Below are 20,704 nucleotides of genomic sequence, written 5' to 3' on the forward strand. Positions count from 1 at the left end.
TTGAATGGTCCCAATTTTGAGAACGACAGTCCCTTCACTCAATCAAAACCTCAAGTCCAGAGCAATTTTATCATTAATAGGAACCTTTTTTCAATTGCACATCACAGAGAATTTGAGCAACGACTTCAAATACAATATTAGAAATTACTACTCGTGAAACCTCAATATTCACCATCTTATTAGCTAAATAACAATTGACGTATACAATACGACTGGTTGCTTTTTAGGAATTTTCATTACCCTATCGTGCAAAATTGGATGTACATTTGAAATGGGTGCTAGGAAATAAAATGGTCTCAATAAAATTACTAGACTTTTTTTATGCATAACACTCATGTTTTGTTTATGGTAAAAAAGTTAAAAAATAGATTAATTTAATTCTTGAGTTCTTACGTATGAAAAACATCCTGACCTGTGTTATCAAGTATCCCACACACTATTGTGTGTAATCGATCAATCATATATATGACTTTCATGGATGTGATAGAAATAAATCAATTATTTATCATTAACAGTTGGTATAGAGTATTCGTTAATTTTTCTATTGTCAATTTGCAACAGCTTTCTTATTATTTTATTTTGCATTATTATCACGATCCCCAAGTATTGATAATTCCGTTCAAGCTAGGTTCCGTTCTCATTGAATTATATTTAAGTGATTGCTTACATGAATTTGTTGTACTGTAGAAACATCGTTCAAATCGAATAACAAAATATATTAACGTGTGGTCCATTTAGGGTAGTGTGTCGACTTATGATATATTTCTTCACGTTTTGCTTCTAGTAGATTAGCTATTAGGATCAGACAATTCATGTGTAATAATGTAAATGATCACTATTGCATAAAGTTTTAACATTTTTTTACAATAAAATTACTTTTCGTTTTCATAAACTTAAAAGCTCTCTAAAAATAACTTAAATATTTTTTAGTATCTCAAAATTAGATGAAGTTTAATTTACATCGAATTAAAAAAATGATTTGTGATGTCCACAATTTGAAAATAGTCCATTTTTTATTCCTAATTAGTGATTATATGAGTTATCTCTAAATTAAACCAACTAATTAAGAATGTCTATAATACAAGATTGTTTAAATAGATTATTATTTCTACACCTTAAAATACTACATGAATTTAAGAACTTTACATAAAATATCACTTCAATATTAAGATTATTAAAATAAGTTTTTAACTTATTTTTTCTTGCATTCCTCTTATACTAGACCTAAAAATTACCTTTTTTTATTGATATAAAAACAATAAAACGACATTATTTAACGTCACTAGCATAAAAAGCACCTCCTCAAATGCTTTAGTGACAATTTTGGTAAACAACACGTTTAATATCTAAGTAATTTATATAAGCAACAGTGTTGTAGATGATTTATAAAGTTTGTCCAAATTTGAGGTACTTAATATACACTGTCCAAATTTCAGTAAGAAAGGTATTTACAATTAGTATTTGATCGAACTTGGAATAGGATTATTTCCAGAAAAAAAGAGATATATGGAAAAAATATTCAAACCAAAAAGAAAATTTTCTCTACCAAAGGTTCATTAATATAAATTCCAAAATAAAAAATGGAAATAATAATTAAGTTGTAGAGCATACTTAGTGTATTTGAATTTAAATTAAAAATGTAGTGCACACAGTTCTATACAAATCTAACAGATAAAAGTGAGTTGAAAGTAAAAATAAAAATAATAATGTTTTGGTAAATATATATTTGCCTTAAAAATAAGTTTGTAACTTCTATTCAAATACACACATACCAACTTACCAAGTGGGAAAAAAAAGAAGAGAGATTGTACAGAAAAGAAGGGCAGCAAAGCAAGGGTGGGAGGGAGAGAAGCTGAGGCACCCCACAATTCCCAACCAAACCAACCATAATGACATATATGTTTCACTTTCTCACTGATTTTAAATGGCAAGTTGTGTGACAGAAAAATGAGGTACCGAAACGTGGACCGTACGTATAGAACAGAATGATTGAGATCGGACGGCGGAGGAGAGTTGTGGGACAGATAAGGAATCTCCGGACAACACGGCAGCAGATCATATTGAGGATTATCAGCGGATCCCGGTGGTGGGGCCACCACAGAGGAGAGCCAACTTGCACCTTTTTTTTTTTTTAATAATAGATGTTTTTATAACATTGACTAAAACATTATTTATTATGAATAATTAATATCATAGAAAATATTTAAAAATACATAGAATATAATTTTATGTATTTTAATAAAAAAATATATTTATTGTTAAATTTTTTAATCAATATTTTAAGATACCTTTATATTTTATTTTTCTTTAAAGCGCGCTGCTGCAGCGGGAGAGTGCCACGCGTCCCTGGGAGAGGACCAAGTTGCACACAGGCGGTGACGTGGCTAACGTGAGTGTGGTGAGAAAAGCGTACGTTGTGTGTCAGAGTGACGTGACTTTTGGACACGTGTCTGTTTATGGACGCACCCGTCCCTGCTTTGCTGTATCCCTTTTACTTCCTTTTAAAGCTACTAGTAGTTGTAGAAAATTAAAAATGAAAATGACGTTTCTCTCAAGTAGCCAGATTTTTTTGGTTTGTTTAGAAGATGAGAAGTGCTAATATACTCTTGTGAATAAAGTCTGTCTGTTTATACAATAATAAAAAGTGGATTAAAATATGTTTTTGATGCATCAAAGTCAGTAAATTTTTATTTGTTGTTATTGTAAGTTTGATTCTTGTAAAAAAAATTTTAGTATTGATAAGTTTGTATTTTTTTTTTCATTTAGTTAATGTAAAATTCTAATTTTTATATATAATCTACATAAATCATGCTTACTGGAATCAAAATTGAAAAAATATAAACTTGCATGAACTAAAAATAAAAAAATATTCCAGGAATTAAAATTAGAAAAATATAAATTTACATAAACTAAAATTAAAAAAACAAATTTAAAAGAAATAAAAAAATACTAACTTACGGGGACCAAATACATATTTAAGTTTAAAAAGTATGTTGCTAACATTTTTAAAAAAATATTCTACAAAAGAAAAAGAAAGATGGAAAGAATATATAAATAATAATATTATTTTATATATAAAACATTACATAAATTTTTAATTTGTGCTAACTTAAAATGTATGCATTGTCCCGTAGGTTGTGCTTTGTTTCTTGAGTTTATTAATTCCTCACAATTTGCAAGGTACTAAAATTGCTTGCTTTGGGCCTATAAATTTGCGTCATGTGGTTGACGAAAACGTTTTCGACACTAATTGGATGAGTTCATCAAACTTAGAAAAAGTATTGACATTGATATTTTTCTTTCACATTATAAGCCATATATACATGTACCAATAGATCTTTCCTACTTATTATATTCATACCATATCCAACCTGTTGAATGCATTCAATCCATTCCATTAATTTGGGAATTTTCATAGTAGTTAATTTTTCCATGCAAATCAGCATTTTCATTTTTTTACTATCAGTATGTAATTGAGGAGATATGACCGATTTAAATCCAACTAACAAATATTGCATTCCCGTCTAATTTTCAAGTCAAGTCCATTTGGAAATAAACAGCTTTTAAAATTTAAAAAATGCAAATAATTATTGCACCATTTACCACATTATCTTCACCCTTTACCAATATAACATTTAACAGCTCTTGCTCTTGGTTATTCACCCAGTTTCCATTTAATTCTTCCTCTGCAGCGCATTCCCAGACAGATAGCATATAAAAAACATAAAACCTTGACCCAAGTCATTCCTAGATTTTACAAGTATATAAAAAGCAAAAAATGGAACCAATGATAACCCTTTTTAAATTAAAATCTCAACTTAGATATAAAAATGTTGCATCATAGCAACAAATAAAAAAGGACTGATGGTTAACCTACTGCCAATTCCGGTCATAGCATCTGTTTGAATTTTTAAAAAGAAAAGACTATACCTATTCCTGATCATTACCATCCCACTAAAATCATAGCAATAACAACTAGAAATACTACAACTGTGCAAATGCAGTAAAAGAAACATGAGAACCTTTAGAAGGTTGAGGGTGACATGATAATTCCACGGATATCCATGCTTGTGACTGACCCAAAAAAGGGGGTCTCAGAACAACCTCCCAAAAATCATCCAGTATTTCAGTTGGAAACAGCATTTTGTTTTTGTCCACTTGACCGGCCACCTCTCCCTCTCCCTTGGTGATAACCTTCTCCATGACCATGACCATGACCTCTACCAGAAAACTCGCCACGGCTTACATAATCATTTCGACCGTATCCCCGACCACCACCATAATTCCCACGACCCCTGAAAGAGTCATTTCGTAACCCACCCCTACCAGGTGGGATCCTAGGTCTTCCAGTACTGTTAATGCCACTGCCAACTGAAAGAGACCAAACAGAATTGCCAACTATCATGGAGCTCTTAATATAAAATCAGTTGGTTCTCTCTCTTTTTGTTCTGTTGAATGAATGACAACAATTTTATTTGTAATAGTTAACTTCAAATTACCCCGGGTAGTGGTTCTCTTTATCTCAACTACAGCTTGACGCCCCCCAATCGGAACAGGCGAAGCCTGAGAAAGTAAACTAACTGTCTTAAATAATGAACAAAGATCTGAAGATTTTCACATCAATAAGTAACAAATGAGGAATCATATACAAAACACAGACAACTTCAGCCATAATATAAAAATTTATGTATATTATGATGGGGCAATACAAATTACAACAACCAGTCGACTGTTATACCTGGCTGGAAAATCATGCTGCATTCCATTCCATTGACCATTTGGCCTAAATATAATACTCTTTCCCTTTGGAGACAAGGAAGGAGAGAATGTGGAAACCATAGATTTGCAGGTAATATGTGACCAACAGTAAAAATTATAGCAGCTAGCATACTAAATATTAATGATGGTCAGAATTCTATTCTCAATAGAAGGGTAGTCTGTTCTAAATGCTTGTATATGTCCAACCAACCCAGTTAGGCCCTTATATTAAAGAAAGATGACACAGAATTTTGAATTCAATTTATTTATGGGCTTATATTTCAACTTCCTTGATTTGAACCAGAACAAAAACGAATACTTATTTTGAACCCAGGGTTCAAAGCTGGTTCCCCAGGTTGGATGACCAGCAACTTCACTGTTACATCAATAAATGTATCCTGCCCCAGATTCAACAAGAATAAGGGATAAAAAAAGCCAAAAAATGCATCCAGTTGAAAGGACTCTAGATAAATTATACAACAAAAGGCGGGAAAGGGGTAGGGTTCAAAAACAGTGGACCAGGGCTTAGTTGCCCAAAAATTAAAAAATACACACAAGATGAATTGGCATTTATGAGAATAAGTGCAAATGATAGAACAAGACTCCCAACCTCCAATGGCTTGGGAAGGTCAGATGCACACAAGTGAAATTGCGTGTATTGTTTAATTTTTGGGCAATTAAATAGATAACAGGGGAAAATATATTTTATCTCCATAAACCCAAGACTAATCCCCCTTGATATCCAGTGAAAATGTTAGTTTCATAGATAAGAGTTAAAACAATCTTTTTTTTTCTTGTTTCATGTGCCTTGTGATTTGCAGAATGAGCTGAAGTACCAAATTTGGTTAAATCATTCCTAAATCTGCATAAAAAATTTAAAATAAACTGAAGGAGCTAAATTCATCAGAAGGCTTGGATAAAAGCCACAAGTTGCAACCGTTAAAATAACTTCAAAGCTTGCTCAATTGGAAGTTAAGTAAGGATCCATTCTAGGTAGCTGACACTCATCTACGTTAGTCTACTGTATGGTCGGCTAGGAAGCACATGTCTAACACTAGTACAACAACTACCTTTGAAGTTTCAGTGCTGGCTGACGAATGATTGTTGTAACTTCTGGTGAGGTAGGATATCTTCTTTTGCACAAAGTAATTAATGAAAGGAAGTAATGCAAAGGGAAGATGGGAAGGAACAAAGATTGGAAAGACAGCTACAGTAATTTTGAATACAATGGATAGTACTTGATGAACAGTAATATTTTATTTAATATTTCATGTCATATCCATCCCTAAAGTAAAGTGCATTCATTAAGTGAAGGGAAGAAAAGATAACAAGCACAATACTAAATTGAGTAAAACATGAAACACGTCAAAAATAGCAGAAGGAGAAAGCAAGATGAATTCATCAGCTTAACATTGGGGAACTTCAGTTTGGACATTTTACACCCGCCCCTCTCCCTGGAATAATAGTATGAATCTCAAATTCAGTTTGTACTGAGAATTCAAAACACAGCACCATCCTCATACAGTTTAGGCATTAAAATTGAACTTTAAAGACTTCAAGAATTTTATTTCAGCACAAAATGATTGGATTGTCATTTTGCTTTAATTTCTAATTTAATGGATCCATAAATTAAAAGTACCATATGTTTTCCCTAGATATGTACTTTCCAACAATTGTCTAAACTATCATACATTTTTCAATTTCTTTTACTCTTCCACAAAATATAAAATGTTTCAGGTTTTATTTGTTATGCACATGTGGTTCTTTACTCTCAAGAAAATATCATTTTATTATTCATAATATTTTTTGCAAATACTAAATCCAAATTCCAATAGTTAGGCAAATGAATTAGATGCCATAGCAAACCACATGAAGAAGGAAAAAACCCTGAGAACACTAAACCAAGATATTACTAGACAGTACTAGCATAGGACAGATTAAAGATCTGTTATTGTTTTAAATAATACATTTACTGAAGTTAAAATAAGGGATACAACTTATTCAAGTACCTCAAGCAAGTGCAGTACAGAAACTGCCACCAGCTAGATGTAGAAGTAACGCACTACCTAGAATATGAATCAGCTATAAAGGAGCTGAGTAGGCAGACAACTAGATGCAGCAATGGTTGAGGTTTGTGTCAATAGAAGACTATGTAAACAAGAGAATACGTTTAAGTTTCAAGTGATAATTTTTTTTATAATTTTCTATATATAATTCTTATGCCAAATCATTACCATATATTGAGAGCAGTGACAGAATTATAAATTATATATACAACAGCATCCAACTTGAAATTACTCCCAAATTAGCAAGCAGCTTCGACAGAAGAAATATAATTAACTAGCATGATTAAAAGCCAAAATTCTAGAAATCTAAGTTATCCACTGATGAGGACTATACCTGAATTGCACTATTCATGGAATTTAGAGATAGGAACTCAACAAAGCCAAAGCAGTATCCCTGCTGCTGTGACAACAAATAAAGTGTTTCCAACAAAACTTCATTAGGACTGAAGAAAAAGCATAAGGGTAATTTGAATGCATTGTTGACCTGATAATCACCTTATTATTTCTGACTTGGATGCCTCCTGGCTTGATGGGCCCAAATTTCTTAAACTCCAGTTCCAACTGAGCAGCCGTCACATTTAAAGGCAAATTTCGAATGTAAATGGAGTGCCCCTCAACTGTTAGAAGAATTTGTTTATTAGAAGAACAAATATGTTTAAGAAAAATATTTGGCTGAGTTACAAGCAGCCAACTTAATGACTTACAAAAATAAAATGATATATTGCTTTAAAATTCATTTTCTCCAGACTTTGAAACACAATACCAAAGCATGACATATGTGAAAATTGAAACAAAGAACATGTACCTTCCTCATGAGCATCACTATTTCAGGGTGGTAACACTATCCAAAGCTGCTTCAGACACTTCAGTAGATTCTACTGACTCAACTACCTTGTTCTCAGTTTTGTTAGGCCCTGACTTTAGTGTATTAGTAGGCACATAGACTTTAGTTGCAACTGAACCCTCTTTTTGGACTTTCACCTACAACAAATCTAATAAGCTTCGAAAACTTAATAACAACAGTGCTTGTAAGTGAAAGGTTTCTAGCAATACTCACAATAGATGCATAAGACTTCTTCTCTTGAGCTGAAGAAGCCAATTCTGTGGCCTGAGAATCATCATTACCATTTGACTGAAAATGTGGTTCTACATTGTCGACATTCTCAACAGGTATCTGTCTCTCATGGTGATTAGATGGCTCATAAGCATTCTCAGCAACAGTTTGACCTTTGTTCACATGAGAATTTGTGGGGTCTGGTGCAGAAGAATCAGCAAAATGACTGGGTTCTGTAAAGAAGGAGAACAGCATGAATCCAACTCCTGAATAAATTTTGAAAGAGAAGATACAAATTTTTTGAATTATAATCTTGCCTGGTTCTGGTGTTACTGTAACAGCAGCTGCATCACCATCTCCAGTAACTGGAGGCAGTTCTGATGGTTCATGGTCTTCTACATACCTAAAAACATCATTCAGAACAAAATAGCCATTGTCTTGTGGAGCAAGAAAGAATGACTGCGCAAATTTTCTTCTTAAGTTATCCTTGCCAGTCAAGCATCCAGTCACCAGAACAGTCACTCCTTCCTTGTATGATTTTTGAGCATCTGCAGTCTTTATCTCTGCTTTAAATTCCTTGAAATTTAGTGATAGAATCTTCTCATTAATGCCCTGCACCATAAACCCTTAGACTTAGAGATCAGCAGAAATCCTAAGATATATTTATTAAATATTTACAGAAGCACAATAAAATCTATATGGATAATGTTTCATCTTCTCAACTCTATAAAACACAGGGAAATAGAAGTATAACCCATCAGCTGCATGAAGCATATAATATGAACATGAACGGGGTTGAAAAAAGAATTACCAGTGCATTAAAGTCTAGTGGATAGTATGAGCATGTAGCAGTTTTAACTTGTAATTCAATAGCAATGAATTATAATAGATATCAAATGGTGGCATTACTTTACATCTTACAAGTTACAATGTTTGTTCTCTGTGATGAAATATCTTTAGAAAATCAACGGAGCACCAGTTTTGTACCAGGAAACTTACTTTCATGGTCGTAACTGATGTCATCACACCACTGGAATCAGGACGGCTTATCACACTAGAGTCCTGGTAAAACCGATAGACCAAATCCGGCGAATGGTGAAGAATATGGTAATACTGCTCAACAAATGCATTACCAACAACTTGGGCACTGGGAGTAGTTGGAGGAGTAGCTGTTTGCAGAGCCATCTGTCCAAAACCAGTTGATCAATATTTGTAATGCAAGAACATTTTAGATACACATAAAAGTGTAAAAAACTAGGTATCACATTCCATTTAGATCTAAATGGTCTCTACAAAAGAATTGCTCTAATGCTCTTGGACGGAACACAGTGGTGTCATTTGATCTAAGTAATTGATCTCACCTATTGAGAAAGGGCTTTTGTTGTTGTTGAGAACAAGGATGAGTTCTTTTCAATAAACATAATCCATATGTTCAAAGTTCAAATATCTATTAATAATAAAATACAACAAATCTCAGCTAGGCATAACATCTTTAAGATCACCATGTCAAGATACTCATTACCACAGAGAGATGTAAACGAGATATGAACCATATAATTGCTGTAGGTGCATACAATCAATATTCATCCATTGTTCACAATGGGATGAGAAAAATTAAGACAACGCAAGGCAGGGAGAAGTATTAGAAGATGAAACCTACCTTAATACTCATCTGCTAGCTAGAATAAAGCTGAGGGGATTTGAACACTAGAAGCAGTCCTTAAGTAAAGCCTATTAATTTTACCAAGTTGGAGGTATCAACAATTCAACATACTTAAAGTAGTTGCTAATCCAAGACTTGTTATGCTTCAGTAACTGACCATGGTCATTAATTATATGACCACTTGAAAAACTAATAAAAACAAGTAACACATAATGTTCATATAATCTATAAACAGTGTTCCCTATAATACTGAATGCAAGAAAAGGAACACGGTTAAAGTTGAAGACACATAACACAGATGGAAATTGGTTTTGACTAATCTTGAATATAACTAAAAAAAAGTTCAAAAATAAAATAACTAGTGTCCATTCCCCCGGCGAGAGAAACTGGTGAGAAACTAAGAAAGACAGAATATAACTAAGAGAGAAGAAACATAGAAAACGACAACAAAGCAACCCACATTCTCAAAATTAAGGGAGGTCATCTTAATCTATCATATAACCAAACACATACACTCCAACGAAAAACAATAATCAAAAAGCCTAATTGTATAACCGTACTAGTCTCAAGCACATTACCTCAGATCCAAAGAGAAACAAAAACCTCAAATCTAAACCCTAAACCGAACTCATAGCACGAAACAAACAACACCCATTTGAGCTCAACGCTCCCAGCAACCGAATCAAACATTACCCATAACGAAAAATCCAAACTTGGAAGCAAAGAACAAAACTTCACAAACAAACACACTCCACTTCAATCTCCAAGTTGCCACAAAGGCAGTCGAATCAATAATGTCTGATCAATGCTAAGAATGATGCCACTGTCGGAACCGTTAACATAAGACGGGCATTGCCCATTTACAAAGATTAAGGAATTGGTTAAAAGGGAAGAGAGAGAAAGAAAGCGTTGAAATTGTGGAAAACGATGGAGACCCATTTGAGAGGAGAGTGAGAAAAGAGAGAATGTGAAGTACCTGGGAAGGGTGCGATTGCGAAGATGATGAGAGATGGCACAGTGAGAGAGTGTGGGATTGTGAATGTGTAGTGCAGAGGGAAGAGACCAACGGGAACAGCTTGCGCACGAAAAAAGGGAGTGTGCGAAAGCGAAAGCGCTTAATTCACTGTGAAGTTATCATTTGGGTCAGGTTCATTTGCATACGGTTCGTCAGGTTCACCACTTGGGAAACTGCCAACAAAGCACCTTAGATTTGACTTGACTTTTGAGGTTAATAACTCTCACGTGTCACGTCCACCAATCATTTCATTAGTTCTGTTTACACAAGTCCTTTAATCTAATGTAGGGTTGGATTAAAGTCTCCAAAAATTGAGTTTGTAAAAGCAATTTAAGTCTTGTTTTTAAAAAACTAGATTTTAAGGCAAAGATTCAATATATAAATGTACTTTTATATGTAACTGAATATATTATGAAATTAAGTTACTCTCCCAAAGTACATTCAGCATCTAAAAAGTGTTTTTTAAACCATCAACTTAAAATGTATGTCCCTGATCCAAGTACTTATAATATAAAAAGAACTTTTTATATTGTTATTTTAATTAATTAATAATAATAATAATTATAAAACTACGCTTAAAGTGATTTTTGATGAAATGATAGTATAACAAAACTTATATTAGCAAAATATTAAAATTAAAGTTAAATTCTAATTAGTAAACCACCCACGTTGCAAACTTCACTTAACATTTTGATTGTTTTAATTTTTGTTATAAAAAATTGTTCACTCCTAAGTAAATGATATTTTATAAAATTAAAAATTAAAATAATTTAATTTGTTGTATAATTTTATGAATTAATTACGATATTAGTCTTGCATTATACAGAATAAGTATGTAGCTCGTATAATTAAAATTTATAATAAGTAATGTTTTTTATATACAAATTATATATTATTAAAATTTATAATAAAAAAATATCTTTTAACATACAAATTATATTTTAGATTTTTTTGCGCATCATTATATTGTAGATTCATAATGAATAATTTAAATTAGTATGTAAAGTTTTTTTTAACTATTGACAATTAGTATTTTAGTCTATACATTACACAAAATAAATATTCAACTTTATACCAATCAACATTAGTAATGCATAAATATTTCCAATATATAAATATTTTATAATTTAAATCATATATATATATGTGTGAATTTAAATTTACAATGAATAATTTAAATTAGAGTTATAATTTTTTCTTTCCAAATAAAAATTTAGGAGGATCGGAAGCGATGATACCTTAAGTTTAAGACAACGAAATTTTTTAAGCTTAAAAAATATTCACAAAGCTATTTATATTTATCTTATTTTGCATAGAGAAAATGAGTATAAATTTGAAATTATTATCGAAAGAGATGTGAAACTTTGTTTTCCTCCATTCTACCAAAAGATAGTATTCCATTTCTTCTCTTTTTTCTTCTTGGACCGATCTAAGAATAATTTCTATTTCAAGATTCGAGTTTAAATTTCTTTGTATAGCTCTTGATTATGACTCTTATACTACATATAATGCATTGGGTTTTTTTGCATAATGTTAAAACATACACTTTTCATGCGTTAACAACAACAAAAACCTTATTTCACATAATAAAGTTGGTTACATAATTAAGCTTAGTTAAAAAAAAAACAAATTATACTTTCACACATTCAATCAAATGTTGGATTTCTATTTCTCATTTCCTATCAATTCTTCTTTTAATTCTTGCCACGATTTTCAACAAACTATTTCGGTGGTGCTAACAAATAAATATATATTGCAACTTTATTTAGTTCATAACATGCAAATTAACTATTAAACAGATCGCAATTTTAGTATTTAAGGATAGATCTCAATAAGAGACAAATGTCCTGTCAAAGGAGATATTTTGTAGCCCTGGAATCCTGCTTCCACGAAAAGTTTCTTCCATTCTTCTTCACTTCTCTCTTTTCCATTAATAAGACACGCCATGTGTACATTCATAAGGAGCTTTAGTCTAGTAACTTCATGCTCATCTTGATTTTCGTTTATCACAACATCTATGACAATTACTTTTCCTCTTTTGCATTTACTCGAAATAATAGCTTCTTTACAATTTTCTAATATCTTTCTGCAATCGTTGTCATTCCAATTATGTAAGATCCACTGCAAGAATACAAAAAGAAAGGATGGGTGATTAGAAATTTGTTAATAGATAACTTCATACAAGAGCCTTTATGATATTTTATGAGATCAGTCTTGCAGAAAGACAATAAAACAAAAAACTTTTATACACAATAATCTTGAAATATAGATATATATTTCATAAAAATACACATAACTTCATTAATTTTTTATTATTCAAAATAATATATTTTATTACATTAAATACATAACATAATTTTAATAGATGTAAAAAAATCGTATTTTTTATTTAATTTACTTTTATGTTATTTTTTGTTATCAACAAAATATCATATTATGACATACATATATTTTTATTATTTATTAATATATAACATTTTAGTTTAAATTTCTTTATAATTTGAGTTTTGGTTAGTGATTCTTATTTTCTTGAAAAAAATAAATACTTTAAGTCTATGCATCATCATAAATTGTTTCATGTTGATGTGATGTAGTAAGTTATAAATTTATTTAACATAAATTTACGAATATAAAACATTCTAAAAAATTACCAATTAACTAGAAAGTGTGATACTTTCTAATCATATGTCATATTTTAATTTAAATATAAAAAAAACATGAAAGAAGACAATGTTTTCAATTAATTTATGAAAATAACGTAAGAAGTATAGAAAAAAGATTTTCAAATATTCACAACTACCTCGACTTTTAAATTTTGTAAGTCCGTTGCAATTCACAACAGTGGACCCAAAGCCATCACATTTCTACACTAGCGCTTGGGGTGATTTATTGTTTGGAATAAATAAAGTTAGATTAAATTACATTAATTATGTGTGATGTTTGGCTGATGAAATTATGCAACTTTTCTTTCATTTTTAACATATAGAGTAGCCTTCCGGGTGTGTAATGTTTTTTAAATAATTAAAGGGTGTTAGTATAATGTAAAAAATTTCGTAACAATCAAGAAGAATAATGAAAACTTGACTGAGATTAGTATAATTTGCTCATAAATTTACTGTAGCTGTGAACAAGTTTAGAAAATCTTTGTTTAATTTACACATACCTTAAGTAGAACTGCATCAGCCTTGGGAATAGATTTAAACATGTCCCCAACTACATATTTCAAATTGTTGCATCCTGACAAGTTCTGATCTACAACATGTGGACGTTCCAACACTATGCATTTCAACTTAGGAAATGCCTCACAGATAATCTTGGCTGTGATTCCAGTTCCACCACCAACATCCACAATGGTCTCCAGTCCTTCAAAGACCCAATTGCAATCTCTCAACGCCAAGTTCATCATCTGAGAATCACTAGCCATTGCCTCATTGAATGATTTGTTATGTGTAGGGCTTTTATTGAGAAAGTCCCACAAGTGTGACCCTAATGAGATACCAAAGAGTGTGAGATCATCCTCACAAATCCACTTCTTCATTTGATGCCATGAACTTGAAAAAGTTGGGTCAAGAAAACACTCAACTATTGGTGCTAAACAAAGGTCACTGCCTTTGACAAGAAGCTCTGATGCAGCAGTGAGAGCATATGCTTCCTTTTCTTCCAAGTTGTCATGGATTGTGACTATCTCAAAGAATCCATTGTGTGCTAGATAACGCATGAGACTCTGCAAGCCACTAACTTTATTTGGTGGAACTTGTAGAATTGACACCAATTTTGGAAGAGTAATGGGTTGACCATGGTTGTGGATTATGTTTGGTATTCCAAGCTCAACGATACATTTAAGAAACATAGAATCTACATGAGCATACATGTGTCTGTATAAGAGAAGTTGACCTTGAAAGATCTCACTTGCTTTACGGCCATTATTTGAAGCCATAATTGAATGTGAATTTGGTTTTGTGTTTTGTGGTGTTTCAGAATTTTCTGCTGCCCTTTATATAAAGTCTCAACAAGCTAATTGATTATATTCTAAATGAAATGTATACGTATACCAGGACAATTAATTCTAAATGCAATGAATATTAAAGAATGTTAACGGGTGCTCAACTTGAATGAATGTAATTATCTTTTCTATATATTTAGAGTGCAGGAGGTTGATATATGAATAAATAAGAGAGCTTATATCATTTTTTTTAGTATTTTTTTGAAGAGTTGACTTTTTTAAAGTTATTAGAAAAGGACTGAATTGCCGGCCTTTTTATTTTAAGAAAACGTTTGGACGTACGGGGAATGGAAAGGGAATATTATTAAGTTACTTCGGTACCAAATACTCGTTATAAGAAAAAATGTCTTTTAGGGTATGTTTTAGATATTGATTTAAAACAATTATTGATGAGCAATTCTAAACTGCGAATTTCTAGCTAGATAGTAGTGACATTTTACAAATATAACTTGAATCCTTGCAAGAAAAAAAAACTCATAATGGAAATCATAAATTAATCATACTTCTTCCAATTAAAAATTCTAGAAAATTTATGAATGGGTTAATTATGTTATGTATTTCAAAGATTACGGGGAAGAATTCAATTAGTCAGGTCTCGAGGTTAATTTGGAGCAATTAATAATGATACAAATCGCATTGACTTGCTAGTGTAAATTAATTTTAGTCAGCGTGTAAATAATGATTGTGATTGGGAAAGAAATTTAAACTTGTAATATTTCAAAGATTAGTAGTGAAATATTTTGTAATATTGATTGTGATTGGGAAGAATTCAAACTGCAAATGAGTCAGGTCTCGTACTACGTACGTACGTGATCCCTACTCAAATGTCAAACTATGGCTGTTGAATGTTGATTAGTCGAAATGAAATGTTACATGCATGGTGTATAATTATGTTAAGAAATTTAACAAAATTGATTGAGTAAATATCTATAAATTATTGTAAATTTTTTGATATTATCTTTAATGTCTATGGATAAAAAATAGTGTATAATTATGTCACCACAGATTAATTGAACAAAGCCAAAAGGTTGAAAGCTAAAGTTTTCTACAAACCATAATATAAGTAAGAGTGGTCATAAACTCATCCAATGAAAATTGAAAAAATCAATGCAAAAAATTAAAATCCAAATAAATTGAAAATCAAATGGATAAAAAATTAAATTTTTTTCATTGAATTGGATCAAATTTTGAATTTGATTTTTAAAATAGATCCGAACCAATCCAACCCGAAGTTATGTATATGTTTATATTTTTAAACTTAATTTATAATTTATAATACCACTCATATTTATATTTTTATTTCGAATATATTTATAAAATTATTAGATAACTTATACCTATTCATGAAAAATATATTTAATTAAAAAATAATTTTTTACTATCTATGTGAGTTAACATGCATAAATATAGTTATCAAGTTGTATAAATTTATTTTTTATACAGTATATATTTACTTAAAAAGTTATATATTGTATATATATCATGTATTTAATATTTTTTCAATAGACAAAAGTAAGATTAAAATAAAAAATCGATTGAATTGTTTTAAATTGAATCAAATCGGATACAGAATTTCCTTTTTTTTTTTTACAAAAATCAGAGTTTACATTTTATGTTATAATTTTCATATAATTCTAATAATTATTAATTTGTTATTTTATAGCAATATGCTTTTCGAAATTTTATGTATAATTAAATTTATAATTTTTATTTAATTATCTACTTATTTAAAATGAACTTTTAGTTTTTGTAAATTTCATAAGTTAATGCTTAAATATCTTCAATTAAAATGAAAAGTTAATGAAATATTTATAAATTATACCACCTCCGTTCTTTTTTTTCTTTTTTTAAGGTCTTAAAAATCAAGAAATGCAATAATACTTTTTCGTATTTTAATAAAATAGTTTTAAAGTTTGTATTTTTATCATTTTTCATTTTTACTCCACGATATATATATATTAATTAAAGATTTTTTGAAAAGTAAGAGTATCAAAAGTGATATTAAAGTTTACAAATGAGAAAAAATAAATGAGAAATAAATAAAATAATTTTTTTTCAAAAATTCGACAATTAAAAAGAATAGGAAGCATCAATCAAATAAACTTTTATTAATTGAATTGATTTTGAGATTTTAAAAAACTAAAAGAAAAACACATTTTATATGTTTTAATTCAATATTCTTTATTAGTAAAATATTTTCATTTTTTAAATTATCTCTTAATTTACTTTTTATATTTCAATTATTACAAGTCTCATTATATTATATTTGCAATAGAATGATAGTGCAGTGTTATCATCGATCTCCTGAAAAAGCAATTCTATAAATAAAAGACGGCCGAGGTAAATCCCCCTAACTAATTGGGATCACTTTGAATTAGATTTAATGAAGTTGGTGATTCAATCTAATTAAATTTAAACATGTTAATTTTGATTGGTTTTTCAAGAAAAAAATTAAAACCTAAATCAAATCAATCCATTTGTTGAAAGATTGGACTCAACGAATTAAAACATTTAAATTTGCTTAATACCAAATACATATACTTGTTACGTGTAGTCAAATGGTGGAAGTAAATATTAGGGGAGGAATAGTGTTGTTGTCTTCATCATCACACAAGCCAACATATTATGTTAAATATACTTTAAAAATTGAAACATAATAAACAAGTTAAAGCACTACAACTACAAAGTCTAAAAAACCAAAAACTAAAACTATTACCGCATAATTTGGAAATTCTAATATTCTAAAATAGTAAAATAAGTAGTGAAACTAAAACTTCAATTATATCTAAAATAGGTTGAAACCAATTTAAAAGCAAACTAGATATTCTACAACTTGCTAGAAGTTAAAATCCTGACTTCATGAGACTGACATAGTGAAATCGTGATAACTAAGAAAAGAAGAGACAACATCACTTTTGGTTACTAAATATGATAATAATAGTAATTTTTTTTGTAAATTTAATAATAATAATAATAATCAAATTAACGGGTTACAAGATCATATTAGTACATTCAGGTATTAAAACTTATGACCCAACCCAAAATTTAACGAGTTTAAATGAATTGAATGACTCGTATCCAATCGAAACTTATGACACAAAAATATCCAACCAAATTGTTTAAGTTGATTTAAATCAATTTAAGTTCATGGATGACTTGTATCCAATAACACTCCTACTTTTACACATTCAAATATTTGAATTCTTTTCATATTTTAAAAACTAATTTATCATCATTTCACACTTTCAAATATCAAAATAAATATTTAGCTTACTAGAAAAGAAGTGAATGGCTAGTGTTTATACTTTAGGTGGCACTTGTTTTTAATGTTTATTTTTTATTTTCATTTTCAAATTTTTAAGATTTAAAAAATATTTATTGACAAAAAAAATTACTCTAAGGTGGCATAGTATTTTCACTTCTTCTGGAAAGATTGAAAATTGATTTATTATTTTCAGTTTTAGATTATTTTTGAAAATATTTTGAAAGAGGGACGAGAGAGATCCAGAGTAAATGTTTTCTCAATACAAACATATTTTCACTCTTATTTTTTATTTTCTTTTAAAAATAAAAACAGAAAACATTCGGACCAACAGTCACCTTAAGAAAACGTTTGGATGGGGAATGGATTTAAAGGGAATATTTTAACTTTGAAGTGCTACATTATTTGGTACCAAATATATACTCTACAAGAAAAAGTGTCTTTTAAAGATAAACAAAAGTTCGACTACTAAATCAATTAGTTATCGAATTAGATATTGATTTAAAATAAATATTGAATTATTGGTTAGCAATTCTAAACTCTAAATTTCTAGTAGCGACTTTTCACAAATCTAACATGAATCCTTGAAGAGAAAAAAAATGCACAATGGAAATCAAACATCTTTCAATGAAAAATTCTAGAAAATTTATGAATGGGTTTGTAATTAGTAAAGCTACGAACTAGCAGAAGTTCTAATTTGTAACAACTTCATTTGTTTCCAGAATTTTTAGTGCCAATGATGAAAAAGGTAACGAAGGTAAAAAATCCAAGGTAAAAGAATTAAAAAAAATAGCAAAAATAGATAAATCAACCTAAAACAATTAAAAAAAGGGGGAAGCTTTTCTATTTGATTATATAATAATTTGAAACAGAGTTAAAAACTTGAAATTGAATATATGTATGGAGCAAAAGAAAGCATAGATAGTGCCTAAATGCAGAGATGAACCTAATGGGGTGATGTGCGTTGTGCAGTGAGGACGAGGGTTTGAATCTTAAAGTAAAATAATTTTTTTTTATAAAGTTATTAAACTTGGAGAAACAGTAGACAAATGATGGTTTTAAAAAATGAGATGAAGTGAAACCAATAAGAAAAAGTGTGTTTGAGAGTGTGATTCTAGCATTCCTCTAAATTTTATATCCCCAAAACCATCAACTACATGAGAAATCAAAATGCCGGAATGAAAACAAAATGTCCAAATAGATGGTTAAAATTTTTCAAAAGAATTTTTTTTTTCATAATGAAATGCCGCAGTACCTGTGATCCACAATGTACAAATTTAAATAACCATTCAGGATAATAAAGATGACTGTATAATTCTACTAAACCTCCATAGCAGAATTTGCTTTGTCCAAGAAGTTATTTAGTTCCTTTACTCTTTGCCGGGTTAACGCAGCACAATCCTGAAACCACAAGTATCGTTATAACTTAATAATTTCACAGATCATTTTATATACGTACTATTATTTCACGCCCTTCAGTAAATTATTCATATAAGGTACAATACTAAACTCTACTGTTTTGTATCAACCTACTTTGTCATAATTTCACCCTTCAAATTTAAAACTCAAAATAAACCTCTAGAATGAATGAACATTTAGGAAAAGATCAGAAAACTCTAGTACAATTAAACATTGAAAGATGATTTTAATAAATAAATTTGAACCTCGACTAGACAGAAGCAGGCCTTAATGTGGTCCCGCTTTGAATATCAGTTGGGGCATATGAAGGTCTCAGGACCCCGAATGTCTTATAATACCTCTGACCCTATTTATAAGAAAAAAGTTATAATGTAAAATACACTATAATTTATTTCTTATAAAAAGGACCGGAGGTAGTATTCACTTAAATTTGGAGGACTGACTTAATTTTAAAAGAATTTACAGTATTTTTTTTAAAAATTGCTCACTAATGCATCAATGTTAATGCTATAACTGTCATATTGTTGCACCTAGTTAGTTCCATTCCATTGAAATGTGCAAACTAACCTGGATAGCAGAAGTGTAGGCAAGAACCGGCCCACCAGGCTTGTAAAGAGATATTAGTTGACCAGATGTATCCAAAACTACTGTCACATGGGTTTCCATAATGGATTCTTCTTCTGCAGTAGGATCTGCCAAGATGTAATTCTTGTGAAGTATGCATGTTAATGAGAACGGAATGCTTCTTAATGTAAGCTTCCTCTTCTCTTTATTGACTGGCTCCTGTGCTCGCTTTTGTCCATCTTCATCAGACACGAGTACTATTTTGCCATCATCATTCATGGCAATAGAAGGAATTTGCACTGTCAACGCAGAAATTCATATTAGACAAAACCAATATGGTAATGCCATGACAATGTTGAAAGGCATTACATTGAGAACATCAACAGCAACACATAACTTCTCTTTAAGCACAAGAAAAGTCTATCGTTAGAATGATTCTGTTAGGAACCTTAGCTATACAGTATAGAAGGAATAACTTTATATGAATACAAGGTTTACAGTAATGACACAGGAAGTATCCTCTGTGCTAAAAAATCCAAAAAAAAATTGATAAAGGTGACCAAGGGTTACCCCATAAGCATAGCACGCAATATCAGTACTATAGTGCCATTGCAGTGCAGAGCAGCAGCTGGCCACTGCATAGATGCTGTCATGACTCATAAGGCATTTTGGTTGTTGTGGGTATCGTGGCTCAGTAGCTCACCATAGTGGCACAATGTTGATGGGTTACATAAACTCGATCCTAAGACCCCGCCCCCCCCCCCCCACCCCCCATATCACCTAATTTCCGCGACAAAAAAGGCCCCCCTTCTCCCCTATTTTCTCCTCTTTTCAAAATGAATTTAATATTTTACTGATCTTTCCCGGAAAACATTACATCTCCTGCGCTTTCTGGGGATG

At 30.5% G+C, this 20,704-nt stretch overlaps 2 protein-coding genes and 1 pseudogene across 4 annotated transcripts in view; all 3 read right to left on the reverse strand.

Annotated features, from left to right (window-relative positions):
- Window positions 1-3,797: 3,797 nt before the first annotated feature.
- On the reverse strand, window positions 3,798-10,663 carry LOC100811070 (nuclear transport factor 2-like; annotated as a pseudogene). The gene is made up of 9 exons (XR_419678.3): window positions 10,518-10,663; window positions 8,878-9,063; window positions 8,196-8,490; window positions 7,882-8,111; window positions 7,630-7,805; window positions 7,320-7,441; window positions 7,159-7,224; window positions 4,500-4,563; window positions 3,798-4,371 (listed from the first exon to the last, which is right to left on the reverse strand). The product of XR_419678.3 is annotated as a nuclear transport factor 2-like (transcript).
- Window positions 10,664-12,266: 1,603 nt separating this feature from the next.
- Window positions 12,267-14,506, reverse strand: LOC100811609 (isoflavone 7-O-methyltransferase). The gene is made up of 2 exons (XM_003552526.3): window positions 13,720-14,506; window positions 12,267-12,677 (listed from the first exon to the last, which is right to left on the reverse strand). The coding sequence occupies exons 1-2, from the start codon at window positions 14,491-14,493 to the stop codon at window positions 12,372-12,374; spliced, it is 1,080 nt and encodes a 359-aa protein (XP_003552574.1). The 5' UTR covers window positions 14,494-14,506; the 3' UTR covers window positions 12,267-12,371.
- A 4,541-nt stretch (window positions 14,507-19,047) lies between these two features.
- LOC100812139 (exosome complex component RRP43-like) overlaps window positions 19,048-20,704 on the reverse strand; it is a 5,079-nt gene continuing 3,422 nt past the window's right edge. The window contains exons 6-7 of one of the 2 annotated variants that reach the window (XM_014770231.3): window positions 19,808-20,103; window positions 19,048-19,222 (exon numbers count right to left, since the gene is read on the reverse strand). In XM_014770231.3, coding sequence (XP_014625717.1) covers window positions 19,142-19,222; window positions 19,808-20,103 — 377 coding nt within the window. In that variant the 3' untranslated portion in view covers window positions 19,048-19,141. 2 annotated transcript variants of the gene reach the window in all.

This window comes from Glycine max, chromosome 18 (assembly GCF_000004515.6).
Source record: "Glycine max cultivar Williams 82 chromosome 18, Glycine_max_v4.0, whole genome shotgun sequence".
In the NCBI taxonomy this organism is placed as follows: Eukaryota; Viridiplantae; Streptophyta; class Magnoliopsida; order Fabales; family Fabaceae; genus Glycine; species Glycine max.